Source organism: Scleropages formosus, chromosome 25, assembly GCF_900964775.1.
Source record: "Scleropages formosus chromosome 25, fSclFor1.1, whole genome shotgun sequence".
Taxonomy (NCBI): Eukaryota; Metazoa; Chordata; class Actinopteri; order Osteoglossiformes; family Osteoglossidae; genus Scleropages; species Scleropages formosus.
The window spans coordinates 15240051-15258147 of NC_041830.1; the positions used below are offsets into that span (position 1 = coordinate 15240051).

The following is an 18097-nucleotide window of genomic DNA, read 5'->3' on the forward strand; positions in this document are numbered from 1 at the left end:
GGATGTTGCGCACAGAGAACGGACGGCACTGGACACTGGCGGGGGGGTGAAGGAGGTGGGGGTCGTCTACGGCTAACATCCCGAAGGGGGCGCTGTTTTCCCGCTGTAATTGCCCACAGCTCCGCTGCGTTCGGCTCTGCTCCGGGTCCCGTGTTTCTCCTTTCTCCCAGTGCGTGGAAAAGAAGTGTAGATCCGCGCAGCAGAGCCTTTCGCAGGCAGTCGCGGAGGTGTGACTATTGGAGCGGGATTGGCAGCTCCTTTACGCATGAGCCCTCCTCCTCCTCCTCCTCCTCCTCCTCCAGCCCCGAAAGCTGCTCTCCCTCTCCCCTCATTCCTCATTCCTCCATGCACAGGGAGCGGAGAGGCAGCAGCAGGACCCGGCTCCACCGAGCACCTCTCTCAGGGAATTACAGGCTCTCCAGCTCTCCGGCTCCCCAGTGTCCCCGACGAACGAGCAGCGCATCATGAGGAGGACAGTGCCATAGACCCCGCGTCGCCTGGATATACTCTACCTCCCCAAGACCTGCTGCGGCGAAAAGGGCTTCGCATCAGAGACCGTCGATGAATCAGTGAATTTGCCCACACTGGGGGGTTGTTTTGGGACGGGGGGGGCAACTTTCCCCAGCACCTGAATCCCCGCACATGCCAAGTGGTGCGGCGACCTGAGCGGCGCAAAGACCCCCTCCAGCACCGGCTCCTCTGCCGCGGGTCCCCCTCTCCTTCTGTGGGTGTGGGGGGGTCTGAAGCCAAGTGCAACACCCCTGCTTTTTGCACGAGAGAAGATCTCAGTTTTGGGGATTTTAACAGGACTCCCCGCCCCCCGGAACATATTTTCATGTCCGAGCCCCCAGGTTTATGACTATGGATTATTTGGTGTTTTTGTGCGGCGTCCTGCTGCCCGCGGTCCTGGCGGTCGAAGGTGAGTCAATTGCGCTCGGATTTGCACTTTTTCTATTTATTTTTTTGAACGTATTGTGTTCCTTCGCAGTTCCCCCGGCGATCAGTTGCAGAAATTAAATGCCCTGCGGTCGCCGCGCGCCTCTCACGCGTAGCCGCGAGATTGACTCGTCAGCGCGCGAGAGCCCGAAGTTGAGAGTGTTACATTGTAGCAAACTGCGGACGCGGCGATCGAATCGCGCCCTGTCGTCTCTTAATCTTTCCTCCGTCGATATCTCTCTAAATATACATACATATATATTTTTTTTAATAAAACCCACATTGACACAGTTCGGTGGTGGGGAAATTAATAATGGACTGGATGAGAATCACGTTGCATTGCGCACAGCGGTCGTTCGCACCGTCCGGCCCGCCCGGTGTCACACAGGGCGCGGAGCGCGGAATACACTCTCGAATACACTGTGGAATACACTTTGGGACACACTTTCGAACACACCTCCGACAGTGTGTCCTTTTCCGTTCCGCGACTGCTTCTGCTCTTCACCTCGACGCGGAGGAAATGAGCGCAAGCGACGAGTCGACGATGGGGGAGCCGCGGGTTCGGGGAGACACAGGGGCAGCATAGGGGGGAAAGGTGGGGGAGACGTGTGTGGGAAATGGGGATAAGAAGAAAAAGTGAAGGGGGGAAGGATGGAGGCGCGTGAGGAAGGAATGGGAATGGAGATGAAGAAGGATGGGGTACGTGTTGGCTGGAGATGCGCGCTCAGCCCTCCGTCCAGGTGACACGTGTGTGTAAGAAATCTGCTCCGCTGTGGCTGATTCTGAGGATCGAATGTGTGCAAAGTGTGTGTGTGTGTGTGTGTGTGTTTGCGACATCACACTTTTGATTATTTATTTTGTAAGTACTGTGAAATACAGGGCAAATCCAACTATTGCGGACTTAGTTTTTTTCCGAGTCATTTCATTCAGCGTCTCCTCCGCATCCAGAATGTTTTTTGCACATACAGATGAGGTGAATCAAGCCGTAAGATTTTAAAATGTCATACTGCATATCTGCGGGCAGAACACGGAGATTGCCGCGTGGGGAAAACGTCGCGGCTGTGAATAAAATCGGCCCGTTCGGGGTCTCACTTTTGTCTGTGCGCACGAAACGACTGGTGAATTTTTACATGCTCGCATCAGGATATATGAATAACATTTAAATAGGCAAAGCTTTTGCTTTAGTTGCATTGAAGACAGTAGAACTGAATAAACTAGCAACTTACTGAACGTTTCCTAAACTGTTTGAATAATGATGTGATTTAAAACTTGAAGTAGCCGCGTACCCCTAAATAACCGTCTATTGCTTATTTTCAAACTTGCACTTATTATTATTATTAAATAATAATAATAATAATCCTGTTTATAATACAAAGCATAATCATAATATTTCAGTGCATTATTATAATTTGCGGTTTGGATATTGCTGTTCTGACTACCGTGGTTGAGCAATCAACAATAAACAATTGAACAATTCATTAACGATTTCCCTTTTTCTATGTACATTAGTAAGTTATTGAATACATGTTTTTCTATGACTGTTAAAAAGACTGTTAAACTGAGGAAATCTGATTTTTTTTTACAAAATCTATGTAAATTATATAGAAATAAATAAAGCCTTCTAGGCAGGTTGAAAAGGGATAGGTGCATATTTAATAGGAAACTAAAGAGCTCGGGTAATGACATTTATTAAAGCCTCTGACCCGAGTCACATTTTAGCGCAGGTTTTAATTTGTTTATATGATCTATGATCCGCCCCACGAAGGAACTAAATAATCCCGGTTTACTGAAAACTTCTGTCCCGAGAGAACCGACATAAGTCTATAAGACCCGCAAAGCAGCAGGTCGGGGAGAATTATTGATATTTTTCTTAATATTTTAAATATACACACTTAGAATGAGCGCATGCGAGGGCCCGATTTAATAGGGGCGAAGTGGCCTTTGTGCGACAAGTATGTGGTGTCAAGAGGGCCGTGAGAAGTGACAAAGAGCGCAGGACTGGCCCCTGCGGAACACCGCCACTTAAGGCATTTCTCTCTGTCTGTACTGTATCTCTTTTTGCTTTCTAAGTGCTCCACAAGTGGAGACCTTCTGCGGCTCAGAATCTCAGCAGGAAATTATTGTAACCGCGATTAGCGCGTTTTATTTGCGGCCTCTTTTGCGAAGTCTTTCCTCGCGTTACTGGAACAATGAGTTTGTCTTGCGTAAAAACGCGTGATGATGTCCACGTAAAGAGCAGGAACGACAGCGCGCTGGGCCCCGCTTTGGGGAACACTTAAGCGTTTCTTTATCATTGTTTGCTGTATGTAAAGCAAATATTTTCCTATCATAAACCTAAATGAGCCAATAAACTTATGGGGGGGGGGGGGGGTTCTTTCACACGATTCGTTCAATTTCTGATATTCACTTTTCCAGATCTTTCCAAGCTGACCTAATTCTCTTCTACCCAATTTTTCACAGTGAAAAAATAAAGAACAGCGTTGGACACTTGGAAAAATGGAGTAATGAGAGATATGAACTAGAGAAACAGGCCAAAGTAGATAAAACTGACCTTTCATCTTCATAAAAGTCTTTGTAGGTTATCATGCAGCATGTACACTAAATTACCTTATTCTTGCTCTGGTCGCTGTAATTTCCCTTTTTATATTTGCACTTTCTTTATATTTTTCTTCATAGCTGTTTTTATACGGAAAATGTCTCAAAGAATTATACATCATGCAGTAAATTCCTTCATGATTAAACTATACAAATGATTATCGGTGAGAGAATATTTTCTGCCCCCCCCAACACACACCCTATACCCCCATACAATAATATACCATGTTGATTACAGTCCAGTCCAGCAGATGATTAAACATAGGCTTGTTGGATGTTATGTTCCACTGCATTACAAAACACCATTGATCACAAATTTCCCAGGGGCAAAAGTATTTAAATTTGCTTACAGTTCTCATTACTCACATCATAACGTTATGAAGGAACTAATATCCGTTTATTTAACATCACTTCTGGAGCTGGTGAAAACTTCAAAGCTCTGCACAGCATAAGTACCTTTTTTTTCCAAACCTTCTTCAGCCTTCTGTAAACTTCAGAACAGCTGGTTATTTATGTATTAATGAATCCTGTCAGTCCTTCACAGAAAAACATAATTTTGGCTCTGTGTGTGTCTATGTGAAATTGTGAGTGTCTTGTTAATGGGAAATTGGTTAAAATCAATGCAGGATTTCTATCATTAAATATAACTTGCTTAGCCTTGATTCACTCAGAGATTAATGGTGTTCTTCTTTGCAGAAACACGTATTGTTAAAAATAGTTTGATCAGGCTTGAAATGAAGTGTACTATTGGTCGTGCATTCTGGCAAAAGCTGAGGACAAGGCCCAATCAATGGCGGGCCAGCTTGGAAAACGTTTCTTTAGAGATGACGCCTTCCTTTGTCCGAGTGTTGGAAAGCGCTACCGTGAGCCAAAGGTTTCTTTATTATCTTTGCATCAGATAGAATCAGTACATTATTACAGAGTTGCTCCACTTGAAACCTTTATGCTGCCGGTTTGTATGCTCTCCTGTAAATTCATTTTCTCCATTTGTAATTCTGCGCCCCACCCTGCCTTCGCACCTCGTTTTTTGTGCGAGTCTGCTTTGAATGGGGACAAAATCTCCAAGGTCTTCGTTACCTTGAGTCCAGGCTAGCCACGCTACCATCCTCTGTGAATAAATGCAACATCTGATTGAAAAGACCAGTGTCAAGGTAGGGTGAGATGAAAATCATCCACGGATCCAGTAAACACAAAGCAGATGTACGGCCAAGCACGTCTTCCCCTGTTTGTCGCTGTGGATCTAATAGGGAGTCCATATGTATAATTCATATTGCAATTTACAGCATGAAAATCATATATTTCTGCTGTGTTTGTCCAGACCATCATAAATCAGACGTCTGCTGCGTTAGCGCTTAAATGTGTTATTGTTGGCATAAAGAAAGTTTTGCTGTTTCCCTCCTTTTTTGACATACCCAGCAGTGCTTTGACTTTACAGTGTTTTCGTTGCCATTTTACCGTGTGTTGGCTCTCACCATTGCAAACCACCCGGCTTGGAAGTTCCTCCATTGCTATTGTCACAGCTCAGGCCATTCAACAAGCAGCAGGGGTGCGGCCATTTTATTCGTAGTAAAGTGTCGAACCCGAGAGCATCGTCGTCTGAATGCCAGTGGCAAGGAGTTTACTGGAGCCCATTGGACTGGTGGCGGATTTTGTTTAGTCCAAACAGAGATGTGTTTATTCAGATCCATGGGCCCGTGTGAAATGTTCGGTGGAACAGAAGTGAAAAAATACATTTATATCGAAGGATCTGTGTTTTAATAGTTCCTTTTAACTTGTCCGTTGTGGTGTTACTTCAATCATCTCAACTGAAATTGAATCCCTGTTCGATTGCTGAATACATTTTTACAAAGAGACAAAATAACACATGTTTCTGATGCCCATTTTGTGGCAGTGAACACCTCATAAGTAGCGATCCCGAAAGTGTATCAATTTTAATTCATAGGAAGTAGTAACACAATTATAAATAAGACGAAAAAAGATTTATTATCTTGACCTCGCAAAAAACGATCGGCATCATGTCGAATTGAAAAAAGTGAAGGTTTAGGGGAATTGCCCTGAAGAAAGGGGAAATTCAATTAGTGGATGTAATGGAGGAATAATGAGTCAAGGCCCTAAGAATTGTTATGTAAATAACATCTCTGAGGGACACTGCGAAGGCCGTAGACAGTGGGGGCCACAGGAGGAGAAGATGAAGACCAAGACTAAGCATAATTTTGAACAAATGTAGCTTAATAGCTAAGGAACAATAGGAGAAAACACAATAGTTGTACAAATTAACAGTATTTATCCAGGCATAAATGTTTAAAATTCTTTGCACCCAAATCAGCAGTTGAAAACCATGATCAGAAAGCAGACTGTGATACTAAAATTATTACTGCCGCTCTGTGTCGGCATGTTTTTCAGTTAAAAGTTTACTCCAGTGAAGTTCAAGTAACAAATGTAATTGTACTAATCAATTCAGTAGTAATGATTATTTACTTATTGAAATTACTGCATTTTCGCCTTCGCTTGTGCATTTATTGCTATCGTTGATAAACCGGAAACATGTTGCTCTGTTTGACTTTTTCACTTGCTTTCGATTGCAGTTTTATTGCTGTATCGGAGGAATCAATAGGTAGTGAGTCAGCTCTGGGCCGTCTCGGCACCGTCTGCGGGTGAAGAACCTGTACCTCCCAGCAAGGAGCCATGCAGTTCCACAGCTGTTAATTCCGTCATTTAGGAAAAAAAATCCAGATCTCAGAGCTTGTTGACAATAATTGGAGCCAGTACTAAGAGAGATGCGGCAGACATAACACAGAATCGCAGTGGTTTTATAAATTAGTAAAAGTGTTTATTGTTTAAGACAGTGCTTTAGAGCCAGTTAAAAGACAGATCAATGGAGCCTTTTGGTTCCAAACAGTAAACCCCAAGAAAACCATGCGCAAGTCAATGGACCTTTAATTCCCACCTAGGCAACCCTCCCCCCCCTCCATCCAGCTGCTCTGTCTTACTGGGATTTACAAGCTACAGTAAAAGAAAAATAATAAAAACTGTTTACTGTCCTTTTGACTGTCACATAATGGGTAAACACTAGATTTTATAGGTTTATACGCGGGACTAATGTGAGGCTTAGATGCAGCGAATTCGAATTACAGCCTGGTTTTTGATGGGCTTATTATTTTAATCTATGTTCCTGAGTCACGGACACCAGTTAAACACTTTTTTCATATATTATTAATGGAAATAGCCTTTTTTTTTTTTTTACAACTTTTAAGGGAAACATCAAAGATAATGAATGGTTCAAAGAGTTTAAACACCTAAAATGTATATTTTACATATTTTCTCCCGGTTTAAATTCCATAAAATTTTCTTACACCACAGTGGCTCGGAATTTTCTTTTTTTGTTACATTTTAAAAATAAGTACAACTGAACTTACAGTTGTATGCGGTTCTGTTGTTTGCACAGAAAAATGAAAAATCGCTGCTTTAGGCATGAAGTGTTTAGTTTGGAATACCTTGTACTAATAATAGTCTTAAGTAAAATAAAGTAAATTAAATCAGTGTTTCTGTTAGTACATTTTGTTAAGTAAAAAAAGGCAGTTTATTCATTGATCAAATAATGAATCAAATGTGTTGTCTATTCAATGATTTATATAACACCGTGAACATGAAGGATACATTAAATAACACATTATTATGTCACAGTTCATGTTTGATTTAGTTTTTATAGAAAATGAAGGTAATAAATTAATTTTAGACTTTGTGTGCTTTTACATTTAACACATGAGAAGGGTAATGAGCACCTTTAGCCATTTTTATCCATGGCTATCAGAAGGTCTCTCAGACATCTGACACCCGCATCCCACACAGCCATCTGTAAATGTTTTTACTTTTTAAAATTTATTGACTTTCGCTTTTTAACCATCAGCGAGAGCTGTAACTGGCTCCGCAGAAGCTGTAATGGTTGAGAGGCTAACAGAGGAATTGAATTCCAGGCCTCAGTCGTGATGGTTGGCCATGTTGGACAGATGTATGATGTCCTTAGGTCAGGGCTATATAAGAAGCTGATGTCCAGAACAGCACTGTATGCATGTGTGTGCGTGTGTGTGTGCGGATGGTTGTCTGGTTTCTGCGGGCTGCAGGACCTCTTCAAACAACCCAGAACAGCAGTTTTTTATTCCTAAAGGCTTCCTGCCGAGACTTTTGGGGAAAACGTACGTTTGCAGTTGAGAGTGGTTTTAATGAACCGGCTCTAATTGACACCGGTATCCCAGAATGCAATGGGAGTTCCTCAGTAGAGCAGTGTGCACCACAGTGTGAAGCTAGACTAGATTGCGGAAAAAAGGATGCTGGGTCAGCAGTGTTAAAGGTAGTCAGAAAGAGTCAGATCAACTCTGATGGGAGATTGTTTGAGCTCTCAGGCAACATCGTACACTCTCTCAGAGTTTATTTAACACTGCCCTTTCAGCTTTTTCTCTGATGTAGAAAACAACTTAAAATCACTGGCTGTTTAATAAAAAACATTAATAGAGATATTCTCCCTTCCTCCACAGAGGGATTTGATGCCTTTTTTTGCTGAGGAAGCACAGGAGTAATGTGTGTGATGTCGACTTGGTCGCATCTGCCGGTGGAAAAGCGAACATGTGGCGGCGGGTGTCAGCTTGTGCAAAACCTCATTTGTCTCACCTTGAAATGGAGGGAAAATGTGAAAGTTATTATAAAAAAAGAAGTTGTCGCTAGCAGCAGGGGCCAAAGTGTGGAGGGTTGAGGGACGCCTGCCGCTATACCCCGGTCAAAACTTGGCCCTCACCGACGTGGCTACTTTAACTCATTACTCTCAGTTTTGTTCCCCAAAGCACTCTTGACAGAGAGATAATAAATTACAACCTTCTTTATGCATCTGTCCAGTACATTAACATCCCAGAGAAAGCAATCGCTCACAGAGAAGCAGCTGATAAGCCGCTCTGTCATTACACACCGGAATCCATTTTGTACACAAGTGTGTATTAGCCTTGGCGTCTGATTGATGAGCAAATGCCAGGAAAGTTTTAATCTCTGCAGCGATATTCTGATATCCTGAAGTGCGCAGGGTGACGTGACGGGCCTGGCGAACCTCTTCAGGGAGATAAGATGCGGCGGCCGCTGCAGAAAGCTAACGGCCCATTGACGGTGCTAGCGTTAGCGGCCTAGCACAGCTACGCCCGGCCACGTGGCCCCAGTTGGCAAGTTTGGGGGCCCGTAATATATTTCTGTGCAGTTTTTCCCTGTAAGGAATCAAAAGGAGATCGTTAAAATATACTTTTTTGTTTTCTCTATTCCTTGAGGTTTTCGTTACATTTTGCAATATTTACTTCGCTTTCAAATCACTGTAGAAACGTCTTTAGAAATAAAAGCTCTGCAGATCCTTTTGTGTATGGATGTTTAGGGATTTTTTTGGGCAAAAATGGGTTTGATTATGAGTGTTGTGGCTAATGTCGGAGTCGCTGCGTGTTCGCAGGGCGTGTGTCCGCGAAAGGCTGGAGGATGGAGCCGGAGGTAGACGCAACATGAGGGGGCATGTCGTCGGCGCGGGGGCCGAGCTGGCCTTGCTTTCAGAGCGCAACACGTGTCCTCGGTGTTTTGTCCTCGGTTTTATGAGCCATCACCTCTCCGTTTGGAGTCAGGGAAGACGCGAGAGTGTGCGAGAGTCCGTTGAGCATGTGTGGGTGGTCCCAGGAGGAGGGGCTAAGTGGGTGGGAGTGTGGGCATCATACAGATGCGGGATGATGGCGACACGCCCGTGGTCTATGGGTTCTCAGGAAACGGCCGCGCTTCAGGGAATAACAAACTTTGCGCAAATCGAAGAGGCGCCACATGAATCACTGGGCCTGGGGATTGTTGCAGAGAATGGATTATGGATTCATGTCTGTTATTTTAAGTTTTGTTCGGAGCAAGATAGTTGTTTAAAAAGTGAAATGAGAATTTTTAAGCATTTTGAAACTATTAGAGCGAGCACGTACAGAAGAGGCCATGTGTATGTTGCACAAATTCCTCTTCTCGCCATGAAGGCAGAGACTGTAAACTGCAGCACAGCTACTGACTTCTGCTAATGTTGCTTGCTAAGACCTGGAGGAAATCTCCACGGGAAAGAGACCACACACCACAAGTCCCCACCCCCGTTTCCCCGGATCAATAGGGCTGATCAATTCATAGTTGGTGACAGTTTCAATTCATCAGCCTCCTGTCTGCCGCCCCCAGCTCTTGCTCACCCCCGTGGCTCAGCCCCCGCATAAAGATGCATTTCAGACCTTGTCATTATCTGCCTTTAACAGTCCTTGCAACATTGCAACATGGGATGTGGGGAAAGGTACGCTTATTGCACCGACCTTTAGGGCAGCTCAGAACTTGTAGCTGCCTGTTAGCAGTGGCAGTGTGTTCCTTGTGGCATCTGGCTACAAAACAAACTTCCGTATAGTTCCACCTTGCGAACGGAGAAAATTCCCGCTGCCACCTTTTTGCTGGAGCCTATGGGGCACATTCCCACAATTCTCCACACATCCTGGAGATCCAGAGCCTCTGCCTGTACAGCTGACCAGAGGTGAACGTAGCGGAAAGAGGAGCGGCAGAGGAAAGAAGCAGCCGTGGAGAGCAGGCAGAAGGAGGACATGGCGTTGGCTCTGAGCAATTGGTATAGCTCATGTCAACATGAAGGACAGCCAGTTTATTTGAAAAAGGTGTTTACAGCAATTTACAGGAGAAATACACAGAGAATCAGGTTAAGAAATGGGTGTTTTTGCCAAAGTCGCCTGGCTTGTTCCTGTTTCTTCTGTTGGAGGGTGTGTTGCAAGCGGAGGCTGGTTGAGGAAGGACAACCGTGATCCCTTATCTCTTATACTCTTCTCACTTGTACTCCATGTCTCCCCCTCCTTTGCGGTCCCTGTCGAAAAGTTTGCAACATACTGCAGCACCAGATGGAAGGAACGTCCCTTTTCTATGAAACTGACAATAAATCTGGTGTTGATCAATGGCCGCTCCGCGGCGCCGAGGCACGGCAGCGTCCTCTGGGTGTGTACTACAGGGACAGACAGGGAGAGCGTGTTTTTAAACAAGGCTCAGAAACAGACCATCATTAAGGTTAGGTTCAAAAAATTGCTTTCAGGTATCGAAGTCCCCATACACGTGCTTACGTGATTCAGACTCAAACTCGCCTGGTATATTTACCGTGTGCTGGACGTGGCACATTGAGCAGCTTTGGCGAAGGCCCCCCGAAACAGGACTGGGTTACACAATAAAAAGAAACCTTTTTAACATCCTGTTTTTGAATTATGAAGCCCAATCGTTCTTTACGCTGCAGTACAGCGCACGGCAATGCGGCACAATAAATTTTCTTGCGATGAACTACACACCAGACAATCTGACAGCAACGTTTCAGCAAGGTAAATATGGCCGGCGGCCAAGTGGAGCGGGAAAACAGCCGGACCGGGAGGTGCGGAGAAATGTCACAGAGCTCACCTACATAGTCCAAACAGGTGGATTTATGGATATGAACCGATGGTCCTTTTTTTTCAATAACTCACTTCTTTTTCTGTGTCCATCTTCCCACTTATTCTTCCCACAATGCACTTTGTCCCCCTTCTTCTGTTTCGTGTGCTCTGGAAGGCCCACACTTGTGAAGGAGCCTTATCAGAGAGGTCTCGTAATTGTGGTATTGTTCCACTTCCAGTGCTATCGCTCCCCCCACTTCAAAAGCCCAGAGCGGCCGCCGATGGGTCACCGCCACCAACAGTCGGCAGCCTTTTGTTCTATCCAGGAGGCTCTGGGCCGTGGCACAGATCAAAATATGGGTCTGCTGTGTGGAGAACAGCTTCTGATTTAGGGCACGGGGTCAAAAGCGTCATTTCAGGTGGCGGATAGCATAATAGTTTAGACTGTGGATTTGTTCCCAAAAGATCACTGGCTCCAGTGAAGCCTAATCATCACAGCCTGGAGCAAGGCACTTAACCTGAACTGGTTTGATTAAGGAAAGAAAATACCCAGTTGGCATAAACAAATTAATTGTAACACTGGAAATAATGTAAATTGTTTTGTCTGAAATCATGTGATAAAACAAGAAAAGATGGAGCATGGCCTCGCCTTCCACCATCTGCACCTTGGACTCCAGCTGAAGGATGCGTGACGCTGTCCACAGAGAGGTCCCAGTGCGGACACTTACATGACAGCTGTGACACGGCGGCATTCATTCCCCCTGCCCTTGGCCACGTATCTGAGCGTCGCCATCCCCGTTTGCAATTTCAAAAGGATTTGTCACAGAGGGCAAACATATATTGGCTACAAGGAGCTTCGAGCAAATACACTGCAAGGGCTCTTGATCTTATCTCCTAAAAAATAATAATAATAAAAAAATGCAGGACGGGTGACGGGGTACGCAGCAGCTATATGAAAAAGGAAATGAAAAAGAGGAATGCGTACTGGAAAATTTGCGCAAGGCCCGGCCATGTCTGGTGACGGTTCGGTTGGTGCACCGGGAGCCAGGGATTTATGCCCCGGGTGCTGCAGTGCGATAGGAAAGTCCTCGGTTCAAATGCCGGTCGTTCCTGGAACCCGGTCCTATGGGAGCTGTCGCTAAAAGGATAGCGATGATTAGAGATTCAATTTGGCGCTGTGTCAATCAATGCCGGGGGCGGGGAAAGATTGCTGCTGACAGCCCCTTAAACACACCACGGTCTGTATGCATGTGGAGGGTGGTCTCGGGGGAGTATGAGGCTCTGGTTAATTAAGCAGCCGGCCCACTTACTTATTCATGAGTAATGTGCTTCGATCGGCCTGAGACACCACGCTGACTGATTAGTCCGGCAATTATGGCCGCTCTAATAAATGATCCATACAGTTTAAACCCTGACGGCTGCATTACGTCCGTTCCTTCAGAGTAATTCTACTCTTTTGCTAATCTTTCCTCATCTTTTTGAAACCCCTTTCCCATTTTTGTGTTACTTAAAAAAAGACAATGGCTTCTATTCAGTCAAACTGCTGTGAGCTTTTTTGTCTTAGAATTTGCCTGTCACATTCAAGCCAGAACTAACTGTTTTTTGTGAGTATTTTTAAACGACATTTCTTAGAGTTAATTGCATTAGTTGGACTGAATGAAGCTCATCGTCAATGAGCGTACAATAGAGTTATTACTGAATGTCTGTTCAGCGACAACTTGCTTGCAGCCGATTGCAGCGCAGCAGGGCAGCACATGCAAATTAGGCGGGGTGAAGGTAAGCCGCTGTCATGGACCGGAGTGGGGATCGGCTCCGTCCAGAGCTGATGGTCAAGGTCTGCTGCTGTGTGTCCGGTGTTGATGTTGTTCTGAGCGCCTCAGCTCCCTGTACTGTAGTCATTTCACAGGTGCCCCCATTCCCGTCTGCTCCCCCCCTCAAAGGGCTTCCAAATTTCACTTTCAAGCAGAAGATTAAAAAAAGGTAATAGCAGAACCTCATGGATCTTGGGCTGCCAGTGTGCTAATGATGGCAAAATGTTTGTTGATTTTCAAAGCTGAACTGATAAATACCCCTTTTCCTCCTAAATCAGTTAGCGGATGCAGAAAGTGGAAGCACATTTTGATCTTTTGCTTTCAGTTCAGCAGAACGTATAATACAGAGAGATACTTAAGATGCCTAAATAGAGAAAAGTACCTAATTTAAAAAGGGCTCCATCCAGTAACATCAATACTGATCTTGTTGAAGGGAACAAAGGTCACAAGGTTGAGATGAAGAAGCCTTTTTATTTTTCTGCTTTAATTAAATAGTCTTTCAATGTCAATTCTTATCATTCAGAAATGGATGGAAAGTAATCCTGGCCCTAACCGAGCACTTAAGATCAGCCCTAAACTTGCTCATGAGAATTCTTCCTGTAAACGTTAAATTCGTTAAGGGTCAATAAGAAGATAGACAGGTATTCTGTGCAAATTATATAAAGAGAAAAAAAATCTATACCACATGAAAAGCAGCAACAGCACATTTCCGTGCGGCTTGCGACTCGCACAAGTGTGAGAAAAAGATTAAGGTTGTGTAAGCTGTGAGGAAAATAAATAGAACATAAATAAAACATTTGCTGTTATCGCGATACTCTGTGCGGCGAATTGACTTTGTCTGTAAGACTTGGGGGGGGGGGGGGGGGTTTCTTCTAACATGCAAAATGTTACCATTTTACAAAAATAGCTTTAATTTGAAAAGTTTCTATAAATAAATAATTGGCCTAAAGTAGAGCATCGCTTAGCTGAGAACAAAACGGTCTGGAAATAAGAGATAAAATTTGATCAGGAGTTGAGCTGTATTTCCATCACGTTTGCTCTTTGGTATCTGGGGAGAGATATCGAAGAGATACCGAAGCAAAGATCCTTGACGGTTTTCCCCTCTTATGGGTGGGCAGGTGTGACCAGGACGTGCAGAGATCCTTGGGGATAAGAGCAGGCTGCACGCGTTCAGATTCCCATCGAGACTAAATATTTTTTGTTTGTGTGCACATGCAAACCAAGCGTCTTTCAGCATGACCTTGTTAGCCTGTGCTGGACCGGCACCTCGATCGATGGGAACCTTGCCCCTCCGTCCTGCCCTCGGATCCTTCTGTGTCTTTATGCACCTCACCTCTCTCCGTAGCGCTTTCGGGACGAGCAGCTGAAGCGGCCCGGATTTGGGCCTCTGGTGGATCAATTAAAAACTTGCTCGCCGGGAAGCCGGAGCCTTGCTGCAGCCTTTGGGTGGGAGTTGGGTGCGGCAGTTGGCGGAAGGCCTTGTGGGGACGACAAAGGCCAGGCCAGGCTAGGCCATGTGGATCTGTAATCGACGGAACCGCCGCAGGCCGGCATTTTCTTCCTGCATGCGCGTTGGGGTGACCCGGCGCATGCGTCACTGGCCTGCGAGCTGCCACTAACCGTTCATTATCTTTAAACCTGGCAAATCCCGTTTTCGGCAGCAACGCCCCCACAACCCGGCTTGTTTTGTCATTTGAGAAACTGATAAACACTCTCTTTGCCTTCATCTCGCTCTCTCCGTGTCAACCGACCTCTGTGATATGATTTGCCAGCGCTGTGGTGGGTAATTGAGCGATTATTGGAAAGGCGAAAGGCAGCAACTGTCTGGGAGCAGAGGCCAGGGGATGTGGAGGAGAGCTCAGGGGGGTTTATCCCACACGGGGCCCGGCTCTCGTGAGCTCTGTCTCCCAGCATGAAACAGCTCACTTATTTTGCTCCCTCTTTCTGTTCTACGGCTGGATCAGTGGTTGGTCTTAGTCTCGGTCCTGCATCCTCGGGTGCTGAATGGGCAATTAGACCTGCCTACCCGTAGCCCTCCTCTGCATCAGACTTTCAGAAGCACAACCTCTGATTTCTCACGGGTCACTTCTTCCCTCTCCGGCGTCATATTGGCAGAATAAGAGACCCATCCAAACCGACCATTTCCCTTAGTTGCAGGTGAAAAAGGGCAAAAGCAGTCCTGCGAGAAATGGCCCTTCTTGGGTTTGTCCTCTTTACTTCGGCTTGCTCTCTCCTTACATTGAACTATTTAGCTGACTCTTTTCTCCAAGGCGACTTATTCAATTTTACAGCTCAGTGATTTTTACTGCATCATTTCGGAGTGAGTACTTTGGTGATTTGGGCCTGGATTCTACAAGTACAAGGCAGCAGCTCCAACCACCGCACCACCTGCTGCCCGTACACCTAGACTAAGTGCAAAGATGCAGCTCATGTCCCATTTGTTAGATATCTTGTCATCCTCATGTCAAGTGTATGTCAAAAGGCCATTGTTCAGAGAAGGTTCACGAGGGAAAACAGGAAATGACTGAAAATCTGAAAGCTTCAGCTTGTCAGAATGATGTGTCACATTATGCAGAGCAGTATGGGTGTCTTGAACAAGGTAAATGGAAACATAGCTTTACTATGAAGCGTGCCAAATGACAGCTATAAACTCTCAGCAGGCTTGAGTGTGTTGACTGAGAGCACTATTAACCCGAGATCGACTGACCCCCTGCCCTTCTCATGACAAATTCATCCGTGATAAATTATGTATGGCGTGCGACTCTATGTTAATATGCCATCTAGTATCATCACCTCCTTGGATTTATGGTCGCGTGTGACATAAGAGAGACTCAGACTTAAAAATTAACTGCCTAGGGACCTTGGTGTGATTGTTGGGGGGCTCTTATCCCCACACCGTAATGGACCCCAAAGTCTTGTATGTCAATCAATCGACCAGTCAATACATTTAATTGCAAGGAGACACATTTCCTTCTCGGCATCATCTGTTACTAAACGTGATTCACTTTCGTACATTTTAGGCCCCTGAATTATTTACCAGAGGGTTCGAGAGGTTAAAGAGTACTTAGGGACGATGACAAAGTGGAGAGGATGCCCCCTGCTCCCATCTTAAAGAAGCAGGCCTTCCTCGTCATACCGTTTCCTAAGTGGACACCGAGAGAGGCCTTCTTTAAATTGGGAATAACGCTTTACAGGGTTTCTACCCCCAACCACACAAACGCCGAGTGTTTTAAGAGCTGAAAACAATTTAGAAAGGTCTAATTAGCCACATTACCGGAGCCGCGTGAGATTAATTAACTGAGTGGCGTTTAGAACCACGGCAGACAAGGATCTTGGGAAAACCGTTTGGTACGGTGCCTGCTCGCCACCCAGTTGCAGGGCAGTAACTTGCAGGACTGTTATTATTTATTGCAGTGCCTCTCCAAATTCTGTGACCCAACACAGCAAATAAACACATATTTTGGACTGCAACAAGTGGAAACAACATATTTGGATAAATATAAATGAAAATAGTTAACTGACATCTGTTTCAGATTATGGGCTGTTAATTCTTCACACTGCCAGTATTATATCATGAACCGTTGTACTGAGAAGCAGTGATTTTGTTAGCTTGTTATTGTGTCAGAAGGTGGGCATAGCTATCATATCTAGTTGTGTATGTATGTGTGAGAATGCAGAACTTGTATGTTTTGGAAAAAAGTATGTCTTCATTTGGAGTTCATGTCTCCTGCTTGCCATCCCATACATGTTGTTAGAAGCGTTTATATTTATTCATTTAGCTGACATTTTTTGCCAAAGCAACTTACAATATTAACTTCCCTACAAGTACACTCAAGGATACTACAGCTCAAGGTGAGAGTCAAACCTGTAACTTTTGGGTCTAAAGACAGTAGCTCTAACCACTACACTACCAGCTGTGCCGGCTCTCCCATCTCCACCTACACTACGTCCCGGCAACAAAATTGCCGGTCATGTGTACCCTGAAGCAAGAGGTGTGAATAAGTTCGAAACTGTGTGTTTGTCGTCGAGACTGGAAGTCTAGTTGCGGCACCCCACCTTCCGGTCGGTCAGTGAGTCAGTCTCACACCCACTGTGACTTTGATGACTCAGCGCGAACTGCACCCAAACCGCCCCATCCCCAGCCAGATACCACCTAACCTCAGGTCATGTTTACCTCAGCTACCTGGATGCTAATGGGCAGTCAGGTGATCTCTAACGAGCCCCGTGTTCGGTCAACATGTGTGGGAATGTTGTGACCTCTGCCTTGCCTTCTCACGCAGTCTCGGGTTAGCGTGTCACCTCATGCTAATTCGAGGCTAATAAAAAGGGCTAAGCTGGTTGCTTGCATTGCAGTATGGCAATGCAATAACCATTATGGGATTTGTTTTGGAGTAAACCATAACATGCCCAGGAAATGAATGTGGTTTCAGTGATTCCCATTCTGAAATTCAGCAATCGCTGCATGCCCGCAGAGGACTTTCCGAGTTTGTTGTGTCGTTACTATACATACAAGTGTAGAGTACAACATCTTAAACCTGACATCTCAAGAAATTCAGGATTTCGCGGTTGTTTTGTGTACGTTTGCCTTACAATAGCGCCACAATATAGAGCAGAAACTGGAAATGCAAAGATGTTTCCTGCTTGAAATGTGGAGCTAAACAAATGCGCAGTTTTGCTGTTCAGAGTTCGGCAGAAGGAGAAACCGGATTTGCTGTACTTCCAGGTTTGCGCTAGCATGCAAACATGCCTGTGAAGTCAGCTTTGGGTGTGTGTGTATATGTGTGCGCACGCGCTTTCAGCAGTGGCATAGTTCAGTTTTCCTCCACAATGTTCAATTATAGAGGCTTCACTACAACAATTTGCTTTATTTTCTTCTGTTATCTTGGGCGATGCGTAGTTAGCGTTTTACTGCACCCACAGGGGTTAATGCTAAATGGGCTCCTCTTAGATGCAAGGCGGCCCGATCTCATTTTCGCCTTGTTTTCTCTATTCCGGAAGAGCGGCGGTCGAGCCGGGGGCAATGCGCGCGCCGCCGCCAGCATTGCCTAAGTGTTTATGCAGAGTTTGGTCTTGGATGCATGAGTTGCCTGGCAGCTCCAAGCGGAGATGGATTGCATACAAACAAGGTCTGCTATACGCGACATTCAAGGCCACCAGGCCGCATATGCCACAAATGGCCAAAATGGGAAAGGAATGGAGCTTCAGGAATACCTGCCGTGTTGCTCTCACAGAGCAGGACAGCACCTGGGTACAACCCATCGTGGGCTCAGTTAGCAGAGAAGACCACAAGCAAGAGCTTGTCCAACACTGCTC

At 45.3% G+C, this 18097-nt stretch overlaps 1 protein-coding gene across 4 annotated transcripts in view; it reads left to right on the plus strand.

Annotated features, from left to right (window-relative positions):
• The first annotated feature begins 322 nt into the window (after nucleotides 1-322).
• Nucleotides 323-18097, plus strand: part of LOC108921655 (ephrin type-B receptor 3-like) — a 44760-nt gene continuing 26985 nt past the window's right edge. For all 4 annotated transcript variants that reach the window (XM_018731237.2, XM_018731239.2, XM_018731238.2 and 1 more), the window contains exon 1: nucleotides 323-919. In XM_018731237.2, coding sequence (XP_018586753.1) covers nucleotides 856-919 — 64 coding nt within the window. In that variant the 5' untranslated portion in view covers nucleotides 323-855. The remainder of the gene's footprint in view (nucleotides 920-18097) is intronic.